The sequence below is a fragment of the Eulemur rufifrons genome, chromosome 7, assembly GCF_041146395.1.
Source record: "Eulemur rufifrons isolate Redbay chromosome 7, OSU_ERuf_1, whole genome shotgun sequence".
Classification (NCBI taxonomy): Eukaryota; Metazoa; Chordata; class Mammalia; order Primates; family Lemuridae; genus Eulemur; species Eulemur rufifrons.
In genome coordinates this window covers 286,105,058-286,127,031 of record NC_090989.1, presented here as the reverse complement: position 1 = coordinate 286,127,031, position 21,974 = coordinate 286,105,058, and the positions used below count along the sequence as shown (strand labels likewise).

At 59.0% G+C, this 21,974-nt stretch overlaps 2 protein-coding genes across 10 annotated transcripts; both read left to right on the top strand.

Annotated features, from left to right (window-relative positions):
• Positions 1-37: 37 nt before the first annotated feature.
• Positions 38-9,900, top strand: NSMF (NMDA receptor synaptonuclear signaling and neuronal migration factor). Of its 6 annotated transcripts, none has more exons than XM_069477187.1 (16): positions 40-321; positions 824-885; positions 1,408-1,908; positions 2,915-2,990; positions 3,319-3,357; positions 4,165-4,233; positions 5,057-5,109; positions 5,642-5,731; positions 6,235-6,359; positions 6,568-6,651; positions 6,845-6,878; positions 7,009-7,079; positions 7,221-7,300; positions 7,411-7,513; positions 7,860-7,935; positions 8,054-9,900. In XM_069477187.1, the coding sequence occupies exons 1-16, from the start codon at positions 251-253 to the stop codon at positions 8,149-8,151; spliced, it is 1,632 nt and encodes a 543-aa protein (XP_069333288.1). In that variant the 5' UTR covers positions 40-250; the 3' UTR covers positions 8,152-9,900. The 6 variants fall into 6 exon arrangements, with proteins under 6 accessions (XP_069333294.1, XP_069333288.1, XP_069333290.1 ...); XM_069477189.1 differs by lacking the exon at positions 3,319-3,357 and adding an exon at positions 3,833-3,838 and having other exon boundaries at positions 41-321; XM_069477193.1 differs by lacking the exons at positions 3,319-3,357; positions 5,642-5,731 and adding an exon at positions 3,833-3,838 and having other exon boundaries at positions 38-321.
• A 6,796-nt stretch (positions 9,901-16,696) lies between these two features.
• ENTPD8 (ectonucleoside triphosphate diphosphohydrolase 8) lies at positions 16,697-21,560 on the top strand. 4 transcript variants are annotated; one of them, XM_069477172.1, is made up of 10 exons: positions 16,697-16,763; positions 18,167-18,311; positions 18,389-18,506; positions 19,334-19,484; positions 19,611-19,770; positions 19,847-20,077; positions 20,156-20,419; positions 20,581-20,691; positions 21,076-21,210; positions 21,293-21,560. In XM_069477172.1, exons 2-10 carry the CDS (start codon positions 18,186-18,188, stop codon positions 21,482-21,484), a joined length of 1,488 nt encoding a protein of 495 aa, XP_069333273.1. In that variant the 5' UTR covers positions 16,697-16,763; positions 18,167-18,185; the 3' UTR covers positions 21,485-21,560. The 4 variants fall into 4 exon arrangements, with proteins under 4 accessions (XP_069333273.1, XP_069333269.1, XP_069333272.1 ...); XM_069477168.1 differs by having other exon boundaries at positions 20,150-20,419; XM_069477171.1 differs by having other exon boundaries at positions 16,707-16,746; positions 20,150-20,419.
• The last annotated feature ends 414 nt before the right edge of the window (positions 21,561-21,974 follow it).

Here is a 21,974-nt window from a genome sequence, read left to right as displayed (position 1 = left end):
ACGTCACGGTGGGCGGAGCTGCCCGCCCCCGGCCCGGGCACAGCTCTCCCCAGAGCGGCGGGACGCGCGGAGCGCCGGGCGAGGCCATGCGGGACCCGGGCCCGACCCCGACCCCGACCCTGAGCGCGAGGGCGATCCCGAGCGCGAGCGCAACCCTGACCGCGACCCCCGGCGCGGCGCGACTCCCCCGGCGGAGGCGGCGGGCGCGGGGCGCGCTCTGAGGCCCGGGGGATGCGCGGCCGCCTCGATCATGGGCGCCGCCGCCTCCAGGAGGAGGGCGTTGAGGAGCGAGGCCATGTCCTCGGTGGCGGCCAAAGTGCGGTGAGTGCGCGGGGACCCCCGCCCTGGGCGTCTCCACCGGCCTAGAGTCCAGACCCCGGACCGGCTCGCGTGCCCCCCGCCCCCCTCGCTCGCCCCACGCTGCTCGCCCCGCGCTCCCCACCGCCCCCACCCGCCCCTCGAGCCTTTCCCATTGCGGCGCCTCTCCCGTACCCAGCGCCCCCTCCCCCACGCCTTCTCGCCGCGTCTCCCTCTCCTGGTACCCTCTCCAGTCCTCCCCTCGCTGAGCCAGTGGTGGGCGAGTGGGCGCCCCGGGTCGGGAGTGGGCCTCTGGCCTCACGACCCCACTGTTCCACTGGATCGGGCCATGGCCTGCAAGTCTGGCCAAGGTGCACTAGGACCGGAGGATCCCTGGGGTTTCTGGAGATGGATGGTCCCCGACCTTCTCTTGTTGGCGGGGTGGGCCTGTGTGGGGGCGGGGACCCCAGGCTCTGGCCAGGGTGGGCTGCGTGCACTGACAGTGCCTCCTCTGCCCACCCTGCAGAGCAGCCCGAGCGTTTGGAGAGTACCTGTCCCAGAGTCACCCTGAGAACCGCAACGGTGCAGGTGGGGGCCTGTGAGGCAATACCAGGGTGGGTCTGAGACCCCCCAACCTAAGGCACACGTAACCTGCCTCACCAGGGGTGGAGTGGCAGTGGTTGGGCAACAGATGCCCTGCAGGACTGGCTTCCTCACGTCCCTGCCCAGAGCCCTAGGAGCAGCTTGGAGTCACTCATCACCATGGCACCCACCCTGCCTAGGCCGTTGGCATGGCAACAGGCCTCCTGGCACCCTAGGGCTGGCACCACTGTCTCTGGGGCCAGCTGGTGGGAGGAGGGGAGAAGTTGGCACCAGGCAAACCGTGATTGCTTGCTGGGGGATGGCTTGTCTGTTCTTAGCCCCCAGGACCACGCACAGGTAGCACGGCTTGTCTTTCCCCTCCCCTTCCTGCACACCAGGGCTTCTGGCCCTAAAGGAGGTGGGAGGGGCTTAGACACTTCCCAAAAGTGTCAGCGCTTAGGGTCTGGGTAGCCCCAGTCCCCATATCAGGTCAGGTGCCTGCAGGCCCACCTGGTGCCTCTCTCCCAGACCACCTGCTGGCTGACGCCTACTCTGGCCACGACGGGTCCCCCGAGATGCAGCCAGCCCCCCAGAACAAGCGCCGCCTCTCCCTTGTCTCCAATGGCCGCTACGAAGGCAGCCTCTCAGAGGAGGCCATCGGTGGGGAGCCGGCTGGTGAGGGTCCCCAGCCCCGTGTGTACACCATCTCTGGGGAACCAGCTCTGCTCCCCAGCCCCAAGGCTGAGGCCATCGAGCTGGCTGTGGTGAAGGGGCGGGGCCCGCGGGAGCGGCACCCTCACCACCACAGCCAGCCCCTGCGCGCCAGCCCTGGCAGCAGCCACGAGGATGTCAGCAGGCCCTGCCAGAGCTGGGCAGGCAGCCGCCAGGGTTCCAAGGAGTGTCCCGGATGTGCCCAGCTGGCCCCTGGCCCTTCCCCTCGGGCCTTTGGGCTGGACCAGCCACCTCTGCCCGATGCCTCTGGCCGCCGCAAGAAGCTGGAAAGGATGTACAGTGTCGACCGCGTGTCAGGTAAGGGGCTTGTCTCGGCACAGACAGGTTGGGGTGGTGTGCTGGTGCCGCACAGGGGGAAGGGAAGGTTGCCCAGGTCAGAGTGTGCCAGCAGACTCAAGATTAAACCTCTGGGGCTCCTGCCTCCATCCACCCCCATACCCCGTGAGCTGTGGGCTCCCTCAGCTCCTCAGCGAAGATCTGCCAGGCCTCGTGGTCAGCTTTGGCCCTGCCAGCACCAGTTCAAACAGTGCCTCCCAGAGGACGCTCCTGGGAGCATCTTGAAGGATGCACAGGCAGGAAACATGGCTTACACAGAAGACTGGGCTGCCTTCAGGGAGTCCTGGGGGGCTGCCTTCAGGGAGTCCTGGGGGGCTGCCTTCAGGGAGTCCTGGGGGGCTGCCTGGGACCCAGCCGGTCAGTAGCCTCTTCCCAGGGTTGTGGGGTCATGTCTGGTAGCTGCGCCATCCCGCAGAGAGGCCTCCCTGGGACATTGTGCCAGCCCCACACTTGGGCATCCGGGAAGGTCTATAGAGCCCTGGAGAGGGTCAGCCCTCAGCAGGGTGGTGTCCAGCCTCAGTGAGGGCCTCTAACTGGTCCTCCTCGAAGGGCCCAAGGAGGGGAGGATCTGGGCAGGCTGATATGGGAGCATGGGGGCTACAGAGAATGCCCCGGAGACCCTTCTCCCCAAGGGAGATGAGATGAATCCTTTTCTGGGCACCCCTGGAGACAGACTGTGCTTTCAAAGGAACAAATGTTCCTCAAATTTTGAGTGGTCAAAGGGAAAGTTAAAAAAAAAATCAAAGCATCAAGTCACCAAGCTTCTGAGCATGGTGTTGGTGAGTGAGCAGCTGGGCATGCAGACGCTGCCTCTGGTCTCGCTAGGGGATGCTGACCTGCACCCACACTCCGACCTGAGAGAGGGCTGGGGCCTCTGTGGGCTGTGGCTGATGCCTGGGCCTGGAAGCATTCCCTTCCCCAAGGAACCCCCAGCACACCTGAAGTCACCTCTCCTTTTGCCTCTCAGATGACGTCCCCATCCGTACCTGGTTCCCCAAGGAAAACCTTTTCAGCTTCCAGGCAGCAACCACAACTATGCAAGCGTGAGTCTTGTGCCTGCTGCTCAGGGTCAGGACCAGTGGCCTCTTTCTGGTGCTCAGGAAATACTGACCACCCTTTCCCAGACTCTGGGCTCCGGGAGCTGGTTCTGAACAGCCCGTGCCCCCATGCTGTGCCAGGCCTGCCCGGGGAGCCAGCTGGCTACTCTCCCCCACCCGAGAGTACGTGCCTCACCCCGTCCCCACAGTCCCTCTGGCCTGGGGACCTGGCACAGGGCTGCAGCCAATGCAGCTGTGAGTGGGTGTGTGGGGTGGGCCCTGGTTCTCCTGAGCCCGCCACACGTCCTCAGCCTGAGTCTGCCCTCTCTCGCAGCCCAGACAGCAGCCTCCTTCTGTTTCCTGTGTGCCACAGGTGATCACAACCTAGGGGTCTTCTGGGGCTTTGCTCTTCTCCACCTTTGACATACATCTGGGTTTTCTGTTGTGGGGTTCCTTCCAGGGCGGTGCCCTTTGCTGCAGAGGCCCCTGCACCAAGAAGCTCCCTCCCCACCCCTGCCCTAGGCTGCTGTCCCCGACAGGCAGGGCACAGTCAGGCCTCTGCAGGACTCTCCCACCTCACCCCCCTCTCCTCCCCTCCCAGCCCAGCCTGACCAGGTCATAGCACCTGGTGGCATGAGCCACAGTGACATTAGCTTCCGCTGCCCTTTCAGGGCTGGCCCACAACATAGCCAGTGTCCTGCTGGTGGCTGGGGTACCTGTGAGGGACCCTCTGAGTCAATGACAAGAAGGGAACTAACTGCAGGGCCCTGGAGGGGCTGAGGGGAGGCCCAGGGCTGAGGCTCACTATGTCTTCCCTCTCATGCCGTCCCTTCCGGCTGTGGCTTCAGCATCTCGTAAGTACCCTGTATGACTTTGTGCCTAAGGGCACAGCTCTTGTCCCTGGGGGGACCTCCTGCCCCCGTACAGGTTTGGGCAGGCCAGAGACCTGGGCCTTGACTATGAGGGAGTGCTTTGCATGGGCCCGGCTCCCTGTGGGCACTGAGGCCGCAGCAGGGTCTGCCGAGAGCCGGGCCTCAGACGGGTGAGGCAGGCCAGGACTCCTCTGCCAGGCCCTGTGCCCCGGAGGCCCCGCTGGGTCCTGTGTGTGTGCCTCTGTCCCCACGTTTGTATCCCTCCTGCCTCTGGCCAAGGGCAGTGCTGACTCGTGGCGGTTTCCCAGGGTGTTCAGGGGCTACGCAGAGAGGAAGCGCCGGAAACGGGAGAATGATTCCGCGTCTGTAATCCAGAGGTAGGGCCTGCCAGCCACTCGCCACCAGGGTCCACCTCTGGTCTGTGCTGGCCTGGCTGGGCCCTCCCGGCCCTGGCAGACCTGATGGGGAAGGGTGGTGGCGACCACTGGCCTGGCCCTGCTCTGGGGACGTGGCAGGCAGGAGAGGCCGTGTGGCCTGGCTGCAGGGTACTGTTTCACCCCCAGGCTTACATTTTGAGGGTACATTGACAGTCCAGCTGCAGCCAGCCCGCCCATCTGTCTCTCTGTCTGGCCCCAAAGCCCAGAGCTGTGGGGCCCGTGGCAAGGCCTACCCTCCCCCACTCCCACCAACCACAGAGATGTCTGGGAAGCTTGTTTGTCCGTTTTGGACATTGGGCTTTGGCAGGGTACAAAGTTTGGGGGAAGAGAGGACCTGCCTTGGAGGTCGCCTGGGGATACAGTGGCGGTGGCGGGGGGGGGGGGGCATCTGCAGGCCCCACACCGCCCTGGGGGGGGTGCAGATAGGAGCCCTGCCCTGGCCTGGCCCACCTGGGAAGGGAGGCCCAGCGGGATTCAGGGTGTGGTTGGGCCCAGGGAGAGAAAGGACAGCTCAGGAGTGCCTGAATGTGCAGGGTCACCGAGGAGTGTAAGTGGTGGCTTGATCTGGGGACAAAGGAGAGCCCTGGGGGGGTTCTTGGTAGGAGAGAGACTGGATGGGATTTGCCTTTGGGTGGTGGGTGAGTGGAGCCAGGGAGAGCATTTGCGTCCCACACGGAAAGGGGCAAGAGTAGAGGAGCTTCTGGAGTGTCGGGGGCTGCTGCCCGCCCCCTCACGGCCCTCAGCTCCCTGCTTCCTTCCCCAGGAACTTCCGCAAGCACCTGCGCATGGTCGGCAGCCGGAGGGTGAAGGCCCAGAGTAAGACCTGGGGGTGGCGGGCGGGGCGCTGCGCTTGGCCAGGTGGGGCTTTGTGTGCTGCCGGCTGCGCTAAGACCCGCGTTCCTGGACCGCGCTCCAGCCCTGCCCTCCCGCAGTGTTCTGCCCCAGGCCACGCCCACCAGCCTCGCCCCACCCAGACTCCGCCCCATCCCTGCCCTGGGTGGCCCCTGGCTCCGCCCCAATGTTTCCCCAGGCTCCGCCCGCATCCCACTGCTGCCCGCCCATGTTCCCAGGCTCCAACCCCTTCCGCCCTACTTTCTCCTCCAGGCTCTGCCCCCTCCCTGCTCTGTCCCAGTGTTCCCAGGCCCCGTCCCCTTCGCCCTAGCATTTCCTGGCTCTACTCTCTGGGCTAACCCTGACACTGGTCACTGTCTATCTACCTTGTGTGACTAAGGCTCCACTCACACCAGCTTCCATCTCACCTCTTCGCAGGCTCCGCAGCCCGGGGCCTGGATCTCCCCAGGTCCCGCCCTCCCAGGCCCCGCGCTAATACGAGTTTTGCTCTCTGCAGCGTTCGCTGAGCGGCGCGAGCGGAGCTTCAGCCGGTCCTGGAGCGACCCCACCCCCATGAAAGCCGACACTTCCCACGACTCCCGAGACAGTAGGTGCCCCGGCACAGGCCGGCCCACCTGCCCCACAGGCTCCCCTAGGCCCCCAGACTCCTGCAGGGGTCCCCTGTCAGGGCCACTAGGCTTCTGCGCTTTTGCACCCAGTCTCAGTTTACCTGTCTGTGAGATGGGCCATTCTCTCATCTCCAGTGTCTTAGAGGGGGTTAACTAGGGACTGTGGCAGTGCTGGGCAGGAGAGGCCTGTAGGGCCGTGCTCATGACCACTCCCAGGAGGCCCTGAGGGGCAGGGACTGCGATGCCCCACCCCCACTCCCCAGGCTCCTGGCTAGCTGGCCAGAGCTGACACTCACTTGTTCCCACCTGGGTCTTCCCCTCCCCTGGTGGAGCTACTTCCAGTGGTGCCAGTGGCCCAGTTCTGCAGGGCTGGGAGTGACCCTCCAGGATGTGCCTTCTGGGCTCTGTGGGCCAGTGGGGCCACGGACAGGACAAGAGGTGCTGTGGGTCTGCTGTCCCGGTGACCCTTCCTGCCCCCCAGGCAGCGACCTACAGAGCTCCCACTGTACACTGGACGAGGCCTTTGAGGACCTGGACTGGGACACCGAGAAGGGCCTGGAGGCTGTGGCCTGTAGCACCGAGGGTTTTGTGCCACCCAAGGTCATGGTGAGGCCCAACCCAGAGTGCTCTTCCATGTCACCGGAGCAAAGTGGCAGCCCTTTCTCTGAGAGCCTGACCAGCTCTGCTTGGGACCCCGCGGCCTCCGCTGGCTGCCGGAGGGAGGGGGGGGCACCTGGGGGAGGGGTTTCACAGGGCTGCACCCGACTGCTCCAGGATGGGCCTGGGGGCCCCTGAGCAGCTCTCTCTTCCCCAGCTCATCTCCTCCAAGGTGCCCAGAGCCGAGTACATCCCCAACATCATTCGCAGGGACGACCCGTCCATCATCCCCATCCTCTACGTAAGCGCCCTTCCTGCAGGCTCTGCCCCCACGGGTTCTCACGTCCAAAACCCCATGGGTGCTGGTCCCTCCTGCGGCTCTCAGCTGGGCCCCACCCAGGGCTGACGCCCTCCCCCCAGGTCCCCTGGTGTGCCTCGTGGGGGTGCAGCCACAAAGGGCTCTGACGTGGCTTGTGGCCTGTATCTCTCCCCAGGACCACGAGCATGCCACCTTTGAGGACATCCTGGGTATGTGCCCTGCAGAATCCCGTCTCTTTTGGTCTCGGGCTGGGGAGGGTGCGCGCAGGCTCTGGGTGCCCCGAGGCTCAGGGAAGGCGCCGCTCACACCCGCTCTCCCGCTCTCCCACCCCTTCCACAGAGGAGATAGAGAAGAAGCTGAACGTCTACCACAAGGGGGCCAGGATCTGGAAGATGCTGATCTTCTGCCAGGTGGGATCAGCCCCACCCTTGCTGCCTGGGGGTGACCAGGGCCCCGGTGCACGCACGTGTGGTGGGGGCAGGCTTGTGGACACCCCCATGAGAGCCTCCCTTGGGCCCCACCCCTGGACGCCTGACCCTGGCCTCTTGCAGGGAGGCCCCGGACACCTCTATCTGCTAAAGAACAAGGTGGCCACCTTTGCCAAAGTGGAGAAGGAAGAGGACATGATTCAGTGAGAACTGGGCATGGGGGCGCTGGGGGGACTTCTGGCCCTGTACCCCTCCCCCACGATGCTGCTTTCTATGGACCTGGGCCGAAGGTGACCTCTCCCTCCCCTGTCAGCTTCTGGAAGCGGTTGAGCCGCTTGATGAGCAAAGTGAACCCGGAGCCAAACGTCATCCACATCATGGGCTGCTACATTCTGGGGAACCCCAATGGGGAGAAGGTACAGCAGCCCTCCCCGACTCCTGGAGACCCAGACCTAGAAAAGCAAACGACCTTCCATTCTTCTTGGCATTTGTCTTCCTTCCCCTTTAACCCCCTTAGGGAAATCCCCTGTGCCTGAGTCCCGCCAGGTCTGGGGATGCCCTGTGCAAGGAGAGTGGGCCCTGCCCTCCCTTGTCCCCTCTCCCCTCTCTCCCCCTCCCCTCCCCCTCCCCCTCCTTTCCCCTCTCTCCCCCTCCCCTCCCCCTCCCCCTCCTTTCCTCTCCCCTTCCCTCCCCTCCTCCTCCCTTTCTCATCCCTCCCTTCACCCACCTCTGCCATACTCACATCCTTGCCCTTTCTTTCAGCTGTTCCGGAACCTCAGGACCCTCATGACTCCTTACAGGGTCACCTTCGAGTCCCCCCTGGAGCTATCAGCCCAAGGTTAGTCAGCCTAGCCTATTCCCAGCTCTGGGGGCCACAGTGGGGTCAGCCCCGGGGCTGGGATCCAGGCTGCCACAGGCCAGGCCTGAACCTCCTGGCCTCACCCTGTTCTGCCCAGGGAAGCAGATGATCGAAACCTACTTTGACTTCCGGCTGTACCGCCTGTGGAAGAGCCGCCAGCACTCGAAGCTGCTGGACTTTGACGACGTTCTGTGAGGAGCACGGGCCACTGCCCAGTCACCACCAGGCCACTTCCTCTGGACCAGGGGACTCGGGGCTGGGCTGCCTCATGCCACCTGGGACCATGCAGTCCTGGTCTTGCCCAGAGCCACTTCAGGGCACCTCAGACGTTGCTCAGGTTTCTCCCGTGGGGTCTGGTCCTCGCTGCGCTGACGGGTCACAGAGGCCACGGTCCTGGGAGGCCAGGCCTGACCTACCTGCCCGAGCCTCGCCTGGAGGCTGCAACCCTGGGAATCCCGTCCTCGGGGGCCATAGAAATAAGTGCAATTTTCTACACCCGAAACAATTCAAAGGGAAGCAGCGTTACTGGTTAGCTAGTTGAGCACTATGCTACTAGTTACAGCATAGGCAACCCAGCCCAGTGGCCCACTATGTGTTCAGGACCCTCTCTACCCGCCCCCATCCCTCCCTGCCGTATTTGATCACCAGCACCAGGGTGGCCTCTGTGTGGGGCCGGCGCTGAGCCGCCAGCCTGGCTGCGTCTGTGCCGGCCGAGCCTATCTGTGCTTTCACTCCTCTTGCCACCCCAGCCTGCTTCCTCTGACCTCAGCCAGCGCCGGGCCCAGCAGGGGCGGCCTGGGCAGCAAGAGGGAAGGGCAGAGCCTCCCCTTCCTCTCAGAGGCTGCACTGGGCTGGAGCCTACTCCCCACCTCTCTGAGCCCACCCCACACTCAGTGTGCTGTTGAGCTCAGCGTTTGCCAGTCTGGAGGCCCCCTCCCTGCACGGGCCTGGGAGCCTGGGAAGGCCCCAGGGCGAGAACCTGGCTGTGCAGTGCACTGGGGCCCTGGGCCCGGCCTGGCCTCCCAGGCCTGAGAGCCAAGTGGCTGGCGGCGGGCTGTGGGAGCTCCCTGACTTGACCGGGGCCTCACAGCCTTGCCCAGGGTCCGGCAGGGTGGGCTTTCTTGTATATAGCTGCAGCTAGGGGGGCAGGCCCCCCTTTTGCAGAGCCAGGGGTCTGAGGGTATTTGGCTGTGTCCCCAGCCAAGAGAGGGGCTGGGGCAGGGGCTGGCTCTAAACAATGTACGATTATCCCTTAGAGTGATCATTAAACCTGACCCTCCCTGCAGCTGCCACCTGGGTCTGCGCTCAGTGCTCCTGCTACTCCCTGAGGGCCCTGGGGTGAAGGCCCTACCTGGACAGGGGGGTGGGGCTGTGAGCCTGTCTCGGGCACACACCGCAAGGTGGGGATGGGGCTCTGCAGGCTCCCAGGGGGGACTAGGGTGGGGAAGAGATGGAGGAGCTGCAGGAGGGATGGGCTTGGGGGACTTGGTCCTAGAAAAAGCCAGAGCCAGGAACAGACAGTCCCTGCTGCTTCAACCCCACCCTGGGCACCAAGCCAAGGGCTGCCCAGGCCCCCTGTGTGTTGTCAGTGGTGTGGCCACCACTGGAGACCAGGGAGTGACCACAGCCTCAGCTGTCTGCATGGTCCAAACTACTGCTGGGCACAGCCAGGCCTGTCTGTCCAGTTGCTGGGGACAGCAGCAGGTGACAGCTGGGCCTACCAAAGGCCACCAAGGGCTGGGGAGGACAGGGCAGCCACCTGTGTACAGCATGGGCAGAGCCTGGCCAGCTCGAGGTCTGGTGTGCTAGGGGTCACGAGGGGAGCAGCCCCTCCCTGGGTGGTGGGGGCCACGCGGCCCGGTTGCGCCTCCGGCTACTTCCAGGCCATTCCCTACAGTCCTAGCAGAGAGGGTGAGGTTTTGGTGCCACCTTGAATATATAAACTTGTAGAGATTTACATTAAATATACACTTCAAAGGTGACACGTGAAGGCACAGGTGATTCAGGATTCTCTTCCGAGCAGTTCATGAGACATGTCGCTGCCACCTGGAATCTGCCGGCACTGCCCTGCAGGCGTGAGGGTGGCTGTCTTCAGAGGAGGACAATGCCTGAGCACCACGCATCCCTGCTGCCTTACTCAGGAGGCACAGTTAAGTCTCACCTGTGGGCCTGACCTCAAGACCTGGAGCAGCCAGCTGTTGCTGGCCTGCCCCTCCCTCAGCCCTGCCCCTAGCGGGGACCCTGCAGTCAGGGGCTGCTTTGGCAAGTGTGCCTGCGCCACTCTGTCCTTGGGGTCTGCTGGAGCAGGTGGGGGCTGGGAGGTCTTCCAGGTGGTTTGTGAGGGTCCACTCCTCACACCCACAACGAAGGGGGAGCGTGATGGAGGGAGGGACAGCAAAACCAGCACAAGCTCAGTAAGCGTAGACCGGGGAGGAGGTGGCCGCGCCCGCGCCGGAGGCAGGCTGCACGCCGAGGGGCAGTGCCCAGGGCACCCCCACCCTGCCTTGGTTGAAACACATGAACAGTGGCAGCAGCGAAAATAGAGAAGAAATATTTGCAACATGAGAGATTAAGGACTAAAGTCCTTAGTATTTAGAGTTTTCTTATATTGGTAAGAAAGACTGAAGGGCCAGTCAGTGCATGAAAGTCGGATCCCCGCAAGGACGAGGAGAAGCCAGCAAAACCAATGATGAGGTTGTGTCGCTGTTTTTTTAAAGAGCCTTCAAGTGCTGGAGAGGTGATACTTTTTGGCAAAAATTTTTAAAGGATAAGACACTGTGCTGGTGAGTATGTAGGGAATATTCACATGTGAATATGTGAACTGCTATAGCCTTCCTGGAAAGTAACCTGGTAACAGGTCCTAAAACCAGCCTCATGGATAAACTCGCAGGCTTGCCAAGCCTCCCTCTGGCACCTTCTGTGAGGGCATCCTCTGGGCAGTGCCCTCTGGTCCATCAAGGGGTGGCCAGGTTACACGGCGGCTGTCCTGGGAAGTAGTGAGTGGCTCACAAGGCTTGTTGCTAAAGAGGAAGATGCAAGAGGCCCAAATACCAGGGACTCTGATCAGAGTGACCAGGTCATGCTACAAGTTGGTAAACAGTGTCTCCCGTCCCCCTGCTGGGACACCCTGATCACCCAGAAGGCCTGGCCCACCCCCTGTGCTGCCCTGCTCCTGGCCAGCCTGCTCTCGGGGTGGACACGTTGGCCAGCATGTCCAGGCCCACCCACACGACCCCCAGCAGCCACCCCTGGGCATCCCCGTGGCCCAGGTGTGCACCCTGGCAAAGCAGCCCCCTCGACAGGGCAGACCTGGTAGGTGGCCTGGGGGTGTGTCTAAAAGCACCCTGAGGTGTGGTTCCTGTTCTATAAAAGAAAACCCTCTAAGTGGGAATAAGCAGATGAGTGTCAAGCAGTGGTGGGGAAACTGGCAGCCCACGATCCCTGCTGTGGTGCTGCCAGGAAGGGCCGAGAGACGGCATGAGATCTGCTTCCGTAGGGGGCTCCCTGCCCCCGGCCTGGCATCTGCAGACAGGTGAGTCGGCTCCTCGCCTGTCTGCTGAATCTGAATCTGTGTCCTCTGTCACCCTTGCTTCCTGACTTGAGGGCTGAGGAGCCAGGGAGTTGGAAAGTATCAGAAAACTACCCACCCATGCTGTGTGTACCTGAAGACAGCTGACCTGAGTGTCTGACCTGGGTCACACCTGCCACTGGGACACACATGTGGCCAGGCCCAACAGTGTTCCAAAGCTTAGAATAGGAAACTGACCTGTGCCCAGAGTCCACTGAGGCTGAAACTAGAACCAGCACCAAAGAACCATGAAAATGACAAGGCAGGTGTTGAAATCTGATACCTGTTTTAAAGCAGCTATTATAAAAATAGCTTTGTGAGCCATTGTGAGCATTTAAACAAAATATTAGAATAGAAGATATCAGCAAAGAAATACAAGATAAAAAAAGAACCACATGGATTTTTTTTTACAGACAGTGTTTGCTCTGTCACCCAGGCTAGTGTGCAGTGGAGCAATCACAGCTCAACTGCAGCCTCCAACTCCTGGGCTCAAGAGATCCTCCTGCCTCAGCCTTCCAAGTAGCTGGGATTACAGGCACAGGCCACACCCAGCTAATTAAAAAATATTTTTGGTACAGATAGGGTCTTGCAATATTGCTCAGGCTGGTCTCGAACTCCACCTTGGCCTCCCAAAATGCTGGGATTACAGGCATGAGCCACCCTGCCCAGCCAGAAATTTTAGAACTGAAAAACATGATAACCAAAATCTAAAAAAACCAAAGAAAAACCTCGTTGGACAGACTCAGTAGCAGAACGGAAATGACAGGGAAAAGAGTTAATGAACCTGAAGATAAATCAACAGATTATCGGCCGGGCGCGGTGGCTCACGCCTGTAATCCTAGCACTCTGGGAGGCCGAGGCGGGTGGATCGCTCAAGGTCAGGAGTTCGAGACCAGCCTGAGTGAGACCCCGTCTCTACTAAAAATAGAAAGACATTATATGGACAACTAAAAATCTATATAGAAAAAATTAGCCGGGCATGGTGGCGCATGCCTGTAGTCCCAGCTACTCGGGAGGCTGAGGCAGTAGGATCGCTTAAGCCGAGGAGTCTGAGGTTGCTGTGAGCTAAGCTGACGCCACGGCACTCACTCTAGCCTGGGCAACAAAGTGAGACTCTGTCTCAACAGAAAAAAAAAAAAAAAACAGATTATCCAACCTGAACAATGAAAAAGACCTAAAAGAAAAAAGTGAACAGGGCCTTAGGGAGTAACATTTGTATCTTTGGAGCCCCAGAAGCAGAAGAAAAATGTAATGCTGAAAAAATATTTGAAGAAACAAAGACTGAAACAGCCCATTTAGTGAAAGATAGGAACCTAGAGATCAAAGAAGCCAAGGCAACCCTAAATAGGACAAACTCAAAGAAATCCACACCTAGACACATCATAGTCAAACTGCTGAAAACTAAAAACGAAGAAGAAATCGTGAAAGCAGCTAAAGAGAAATGACACCTGACCTAGAGAGGAAGAGCAATTCAAAAGGACAGTGTGGGTGAATTTACGAGGGCTGCCCTAACAGTGTATCACAGCCAAGGTGGCTTAAACAGACATTTATTTCCTCCCAGTTCTGGAGGCTGGAAGTCTGAAATCAAATCAATGATGTGAGTCAATGCAAAGTAAAGGATGGAGAATGACATACTCTGCAAATACTAATTAAAAGGAAAAAGGAGTGGCTGTGTTAACATCACACAGAGCAGACTTCAGAGTGAAGAACATCACTGGGGATCAAGAGGGGCGTTCACCAAGAAGGTGTCAGATAACAACCCAGGAGCACACACCCAGCAACAGTACAAAATATTTGAAACAAAAACCGACAGAACTGAAAAGAGAAATAAACAAATTCACAATTACAATAGGACACATCAGTGTTCTTTTCTCAGAACTGGTGAACAGAAAATCATCAAGGATATAAATTAACTGAGTAATGCCATCAACCAACAGGACATAATTACATTTATAGAACATTCCACCCAACAACAACAAAATACATATTCTTCTCAAGTGCACATGAAACCTGCAACAAAATAAACCATATACTTGTTAAAAAAAGAAAAAGCCTTAGCAAATTTAAAATAAAATTATACAAACTATGTTCTCTGACCATAATGAAATTCAAACTAGAAAAATCAATAACAGAACAATATCTGGAAAACATCCAATCACTTGGAAATTAAACAACACAATCCTAAATAATCCACAGATCAAAGAGGAAATCTCATGGAAATTTAAAAAATATTTGAAACTGAGTAAAATAAAAATATATCAAAAATTGAAATATGCAGCTAAAGCAGTGCTTAGAGAGAAATTTATAGCACAAAAATCTTACATTAGGGAAAAAAGTCTCAAATCAATAATCTAATCTTTCCCCTTATGAAACCAGAAAAGAACAATGTAAGCCCAAATCAAGCAGAAGAAAGGGAAATACATGTAAGAGCAGAATTAAAAGAATTCAAAAACCAAAACCATAGAAACAAATTATGAAACAGGTGGTTCTTTGGAATGATCAATGCAATTGATAAACCTCTAGAAATACTGGCAAAAAAAGAAAAAAGCAGACACAAATTGTTAATATGAAAAACAAGAGGGCTATTACTAACACAGGCCCCACAGACATTAAAAGGATAAGAAAAAAATACTATGAATAATTGTATTCATATAAATTTGACAACTTAGGTGAAATGAATCAAATTCTGGAAGCCACAAACTACCAAAAGTCATGAAATAGATAACTTGAACAACCCTTTAACTATTAAAGAAATTGAATTTGTAGGTCAGGTGTGGCGGTTCACACCTGTAATCCTAGCACTCTGGGAGGCCGAGGCGGGAGGATCACTTGAGCCCAGGAGTTGGAGGCCACAGTGAGCTGTGATCATGCCACTGCACTCCAGTCTGGGTGACAGAGCAAGATCCTGTCTCTAAAAAATAATTTTATATATAAAAATCCATTCATGATGACAGCTTCTCAGCAAACTGGGAATAGAAGGAAACTTCCTCAGCCTGATCAAGGGCTTTTACATAGCACCCACAACTAACATCGTACCTAATAGTGAATGACAATGCTTTCCCCTTAAAATTGAGAACAAGGTAGGCAAAGATATCCACTCCTAACCACTCCCCTCCACTTAGCCTTAGCCAGTGCAATGAGGCAAAAAAAGAAAAAGGAAAAAAAAAAAAAAAACAAAGAAAAGGCAGGCAGAATGCGGAGGAGCAGATGAAGCCATTCCTGTTTACAAACAGCACGATTGTCTCTGCCAAAAATTCCAGGGAGTCTACACACAAATTCCTAGAACTAGTGAGTGAGCTTAGCATGGTCACAGGACACAAGTCAACACACGAAAAACAATCATTTTTCTATATGCTGCTAATGAACAATTGAACTCTGAATTAAAAACAGTACCATATACAATAGCTCCCTCCAAAATGAAATACTTAGGTACAAATCTAACAAGACATGTACTGGATCTGTATTCTGAAAACCAGAAAATACTGATGAAAGAAAATTTTTAAAAGACCTAAATTTTAAATAAATGGAGAGCTATAAATTGTATTCATGGATTGGAATACTCAAAATTGTTAAGATATCAATTCTCAAAGGGATCATAGATTTAATGAAATACCAATAAAAATTTCAAGACAATTTTTTTGTAGATATAGAGAGCCTGACTGTAAGATATATATTGAAGGGCAGAGGAACGAGAGTAGCTGAAACAATTTTGAAAAAGAAGAATGAAGTTGGAGGACTCATGCTGCATGATGTTTACACTTACTATGCAGCTACAGTAATCAAGACAGAATTGGGGAGGAGAGAAATACCATAGAGTCTGGAAATAGACCCATAAATATGGCTATTCAGTCTTAGACAAAGGTGCAAAGGAATTCCTGCAAAAAGGACGATCTTTTCAACAAATGGTGTGAGAACAATTGGTTGTTCATATGCAAAGAAAATGAACCTTAACCTAAACATCACATCTTATACAAAGATTAACTCCAAATGGATCATAGATCTAAATGTACAACATAAAACCATAAAACTTTTAGAAGAAAGAAATCTTCATGACCTGGGCTCAGGCAAAGAGTTCTGACAGAGTAATGACATCCAAAACACCATCTGTAAAAGAACAAATGATGAATTGGATTTCATTAAAAATTTTTAAAATTTGCTCTGTGAAATACACTACGACAATGAGAAGGTAAGCTACAGCCTGGGAGGAAATGTTTGCAAGCCACATACACAACGAAGGACTAGTATCTAGAATATATAAGGAATTCTCTAAACTTTAAAACAAACAATCCAGTTAAAAATGGGCAAAAGGGTTATGATAAAGGTATCCAAAGAGGCTCTCGAGAAGACATTCAACGAGTCGCTAGGGCGCTGCAATGAGGTGGTACTGCAGCACTGTTAACGCTACCAGATTGGCGAAAATTTAAAACTGACACCGAATGCTGCGGAGACGCAGAGAAACTGGATCTCTCCGCTAGAAAACAGTTTGGCAGTTTCGTATCAAGGTACAGGAGAGAGCACTTCTCTCCTGGGTGTTTACCAAAAAGAAATGAGAATGGAAGACTTCCCGTGGATGGCCCCGGCAGCTCTGTTCCTAGTCAAAATGCCAACAGGTGGGAACACCCCAATGTCCTTAAACAGGCAAGTGGTCACTGTGGTCTGTCCCTAAAATGGAACACTCCTGGGGCACAAGGAAGGGACCCTGGTGCTGTGCAGGGGCCAGCCAGGAGAGCGGTGCTGGTTACAGAAGCCCGCAGGTGCTGGAAAAGGAGGCCTTTTTACCTCATGATTTAAAAACAACCAGCAACGGGGAAGACGCCAAAGGCAGCCTCACCCCGCCCTGCCCTGGCCTCCCCACAGGCGGGGGACAAAGTCCACCCGGGCAGGGAGGGGCCCTGTGGGGTTTCTACAAGTATCCCACCCCCAGCATGGCCCTGCAGCCCGGAAGGTCATGCTGGACGGAGGGTGCTGGCCCTCCCCTCCCTTCTCTGCCCTCCACCCTGCACTCAGGGGTCAATGCCACCTGTGACCCAGGGGAAGGGGCTGACCCTGGGCAGCGACCCTGCCAGCCTCAGTGTATGAGCTAGGGGTGGACACGCGGCCACCTGTCACTGCCAGCAGTGGACCCAGGTCCAGATGGGCGGTGACTGGCTGCGGGGGGAGGCAGGACACAGGTCCAGGACAGGTCACCCCAGAGCAGAGCTTCCTCCTTGCTACGGCTGCAGGTTGGTGGCCAGCCCAGGTGAGGGTCAGAGGGGGCCTGTCTTGGTCTGAGGGGGCTTGTCCCGGTCTGGGGGAGGCCTGTCCGGTCTGAGAGGGGCTGTTCTGGTCTGAGGGGGCCTGTCTTGGTCTGAGAGGGCTTGTCCCGGTCTGGGGGGGGCCTGTCTGGTCTGAGGGGGGCTGTTCTGGTCTGAGGGGGCCTGTCTTGGTCTGAGGGGGATCTGTCCCGTCTGAGGGGGCTGTTCTGGTCTGGGGGCCACCCCATCCTCTCTGTCCACCTACCTGGTAGCTCAGCCAAGGGGTCTCAGGATGCAACATCCCTTGGAGGTGGGATCTAAGGGAGTCCCTGCCTGTCATCTGTTTGTCCCTGTGAGGTGGCCAGTGGCCAGGGTGCTGCTTAGGGACACAGGCTGGGTCCTGTCTGGGTCTGGGAAGTCACCTGTCCTCTCTGAGGGTCAGTCTTCGCTCCTAAGATGGCGACACACAGAGAATTCCATGAGGACCCTCATGGAGTGTCCACTCACCATGTGCCCAGGAGCCCAGGAAGGGACCCGGCCTGGTCCCTGCAGGTGGCTCCGTGTGGACGGAGCACATTAGGAGAGTTTGTGTTCTTGGGGGTCACACGATACGACACAAAACCACGTGCACCTCAGTGCTACAGACCTTGGCATGCAGTTGCTGGCCCTGGTGGTGATGCCCAGTATGGGGGGGGCACCAGGAGCTGGCCTGGCCGAGGCCAGGTGACTTTTTGGGGTGGTTGCAGGCCCCTTGCCACTCCACCCGAGCTGGGCCCGCCCCAGGCCCCAAGCAAAGGGCACTCCCGGGTCAGTCTCCTGCCCGGGGCCATCTGGGGCCAACTAAAGCATTTCAAAATCAGATTAGAGAAATCCAAGGCTGGGTTTTAAAACAGAAACCAGATGTCTTTGTTAAGAAGCCCCTGCATGAAGGTCCTTTAATGGAGAAGAGGCCTCAGGTTGGTTCACGTGTGGTCCTTGGCCCAGGAGCTCAGCCCTGCCCCGTGACAGGCCTGGCTGGGGGCTGCGGAGAAGAGGCCGAGCCCTGGCGCCGTGTGGCCCAGAGCTGGGCTCCTGCTCCCAGGGGGGTGGCCCGGGGAGCAGGGGATGAGGGTGGGGCCCAGGGCTGCCCCAGGTAACATGGGGGTCCACAGGGGCTCCTTTGCCCCTGACAGTAGCACCACACGGGCTTTCTGGACCCTGCGGGGGCTGCGTCCCCAGACAAGGCCCCTGCTGCCCAGTGGGGCTCCCCCAGCCATCAGCCCGGCCAAGAGGGGCTGTCTGAGCCCCAGGGCGAGTGACTCTCCAGGACGGGCAGCTGCGTCTCGAGGGAGACGGGGTGCCCCTCTGGAGGGCTGGGCAGGGGCAGCAGGTGGATTGTGGTGCCCACAGCTGCCCCCACACTCCACAGGAGCAGCCCTGCCCTCGCCATGGGGCTGTCCTGGAAGCAGAAGGTCTTCCTGGCCCTGCTGGGGACTGCGGTGGCCTTGGGACTCACTGCACTTGTTCTTGTCCTGGTGGAGGCTGTCAACGTCCTCCTTCCTGCAGACACCAAGGTGCCACTGGGCCGGGTGGGGAGGCTGGGCTGACGGGTGTGGCCCCCAGGCCCTCCTAACCCGGATGCCGCCCGCAGTTCGGCATCGTGTTCGACGCTGGCTCCTCCCACACCTCCCTCTTCGTGTATCGGTGGCCGGTGGACAAGGAGAATGGCACGGGCGTGGTCAGCCAGGCGCTGGCCTGCCAGGTGGAAGGTCGGCGTCAGCTCCCTCGCGGTGTTGGGAGTTGCCGGCGCTGCCTGGCTGGGATCCCAGCTGGGTGGAGGTTTGGGCGGCAGCACAGCTGGTGCCCTTGGTGCCAGGCAGGAGCTACTGCACTTCCACCCCTTGGCCAATCAGCAAGTCAACCTAAAGGAAAAGGGCTCAGAGAGGTTGAGCGGTTTGACCAAGGTCACAGAGCTGGGCACGGGGCTCTGCTGTTGTCCCTGCCTGTACGTGGGGAGAAGCAGCACAGCCCCTGGGCTGTGCCACCCGCCGGGGTCTGCGGCTGACTCCCCTCTGCCTGGCCCGCGTCTGCCCAGCGTCTGTCTCTCCAGTGCCAACCTCTCTGGCCACTGGTGCTCCCCACCCTGACACCACCTTGGTGGTGGCAGCTGAGGCCACCAGCTGCAGGGCTGCCCGCCAGGACCCTGAGGGGGGATACAGGAGGCCCTGAATTTGTTGCCAGGGGGCTCTGGTCAACTGGGGGCTTAAACAACAGCGATGTATTTCTTACCGTTTTAGAGGCTGGGAGTCCGAGACTAAGGTGTCGGTAGGGCTGCGCCCCTCTAAGGCTCTAGGGTGGCTCCTTTCTGCCTCCGCCTTCCAGTCTGTCTCCTTCCTCTCACAAGACGCTGCCCCCTGGATTCAGGGCCACCCGGGCAGTCCAGGACGGTCTCATCTCGAGACCTGTAACTCATGACACTGGGAGGCCCTTTTCCCAGACTAAGTCACATTCCCAGGCCCCAGGGGTCGGGACCTGGTTGTGTCTTTGGGGGCCACCGTTCAGGGCCTGCAGCCTGGTGCCGGCTGCTGTATTTCAGGGCCTGGAATCTCGTCCTACACCTCCGACCCTGCGCAGGCTGGTGAGAGCCTTCGGGGCTGCCTGGAGGAGGCACTGGCGCTGATCCCAGAGGCCCAGCATCGGGGAACACCCATGTTCTTGGGGGCCACGGCCGGCATGAGGCTGCTCAGGTGAGGAGGTCTCTGGCTGGCGTCTGTGGGGAGCGGCTGCAGGAGCCGGGTCTGCTCAGCCTGGGGGTGCAGGGCAGGTGCTGGGCTGGGCTTCCAGCCAGCCTGGCCCCGGTCCCCTCTGCCCAGCCAGAAGAACAGCTCCCAGGCGGAGGACATCTTTGCAGCGGTCACCCGGGTCCTGGCCGGGTCTCCTGTGGATTTTCAGGGTGCCAAGCTCCTGGACGGGCAGGACGAAGGCGCCTTTGGCTGGATCACCATCAACTACGTCCTGGGGCTGCTCATCAAGGTGCCACGGGCGGCCCGAGGTGGGGCGGGGCCGGTGTGGGCTGGGGTCCAGGGCTGACAGCGCCCCCTGTGATCAGTACTCCTTCTCTGGAGAATGGACCCGGCCTCTGGAGGGGACACTGGTGGGCGCCCTGGACCTGGGAGGGGCCTCCACCCAGATCGCCTTCGTACCCGGGGGCCCCATCTTGGACACGAGCACCCAGGCCACCTTCCACCTCTACGGCTCCAACTACAGCGTCTACACCTACAGCTACCTCTGCTTTGGGCGGGACCAGATGCTGAGCCGGCTCCTGGCCGGGCTGGTGCAGGTCAGGATGGCTGGGGCTGGGGTGGTGGCTGCCGGCTCTGGGCCAGTGCTCAGGCCTTCCCTGCCCCTACAGAGCCAGAGCCCCTCGGCCAGCCTGGTCCGACACCCCTGCTACCACAGCGGCTACCGCACCACACTGCCCCTGGCCTCCCTGTACGAGTCACCCTGTGTCTACTCTGCGGCCCCCCAGAACCTCACCCAGAACCTCACAGTGGAAGGGACGGGTGACCCTGGGGCCTGTGTCATGGCCATCCAGGAACTCTTCAACTGCTCCAGCGGCCAGGACGTAGGGGAGTGTGCCTTCGACGGGGTCTACCAGCCCCCGCTGTGGGGCCAGTTCTACGTGAGACCCCCACTGCCAACCCAGGGAGAGGAGGGACAGGAGGGATGGGTCAAGCCCTGGCTGGCTCCTGGGGACTCTGGGACACCCCATGGGTGGGGCTTCCTCCAACCCCAGGTGTACCTGGGCGTGGCCCGGGGGACACCCATGTCCTCCCACCCCAGGCCTTCTCCAACTTCTACTACACCTTCTACTTCCTGAACCTCACGTCCAGGCAGTCACTGGGCACTGCCAACGCCACAGTCTGGAACTTCTGCAAGGAGCCCTGGAAGTTGGTGGGTGCCCCTGGGCGCCCTGGGCTCCAGCTGTGGGTCCCCAAGAGTCTTTCAGGGTGGAGGGACCCCCGGGCAGGGCACTGTGGCCAGGAGGGGCTGGGGCTGTGGCATGGGGGACAGTGCCTTGGCCGTCCTGCTCCAGCTGGGAGCCCAGGGGATGACTGGTGGGGACATGGCCTCTGCTGGCTGTGAGGTGGGGCCACACCGGGCTCCTCTCGACTGGTCAAGGGCTCCCAGGGACAGCAGGCAGAGCTCTCTGCCAACTGCCCCGACCCCCTCCTGTCACCCGGAGGCTCAGGTCGGCCAGGGCAGGGGTGGGGGGGGTCTCACCATGGCCTGGTGGTCCTGGGCCCTCACTTGGCCCCTTGGCCTCCTGCGCCCCAGGTGGAGGCCAGCTACCCGGGGCAGGAACGCTGGCTCCGGGACTACTGTGCCTGCGGCCTGTACATCCTCACACTCCTGACAGAGGGCTACGGGTTCAGCGAGGAGACCTGGCCCAGCATCGAGTTCCGCAAGCAGGTGACCACCTCCCCAGCTCGAGGGCAGGGAGGGGGCTCTGGGCAGCCATCCTGCAGCCCTGAGCGGCCTGTGTATCCCGCAGGCTGGTGGCATGGACATCGGCTGGACGCTGGGCTATATGCTGAACCTGACTGGCATGATCCCGGCCGAGGCGCCGGCCCAGTGGCGGGCAGAGAGCTACAGCGTCTGGGCAGCTGGAGTGGTCTTTCTCGTGCTGACCCTGGTGTCTGTCCTTGGGGCTGCCGCGGTCCAGTTCTTCTGGCCCCAGGACTAGCGGGAAGGCAGAGGCCCAGCCCACCACGCACCCCAGAGCCTTCCTGATCCCCTGACCCCTGCAATGCCTTGTTCCGTGGGCTCTGGCTGTGCATCCCGGACATCCGGCCCCACTCTGCCACCAGGTCATGCTGGCCATGAAGACTGCATGGCCCCCGCCTACGGCCCCCTCCCCAGCGTCCGTGGGCCCCTCGTCCCTGCAGCACCCCAGGGCTGTGTGCAGGAGCCTGCGTGGAGCCGGCTCGGGGGCCACTGCTGGAGCAGGGCTGGGCCTGGTTCCGAGGAGCCAGCACAGGGACTGCACAGGGACAGCACGGGGACGCCAGGAGCCACAGCAGGAGGCCGAGAGGGAAGCAGGGCCGCCCGGACCAGTCGCTGTTGCTATCTGACCAGGTGGACAGAGTCCAGCAACGTGGGTGTCTCCTGGGCCACCCCCCACGCCCTCTTGGGTCACACCCCTCCCAGTCGCCAAGCCTGGAACGTGGACCACA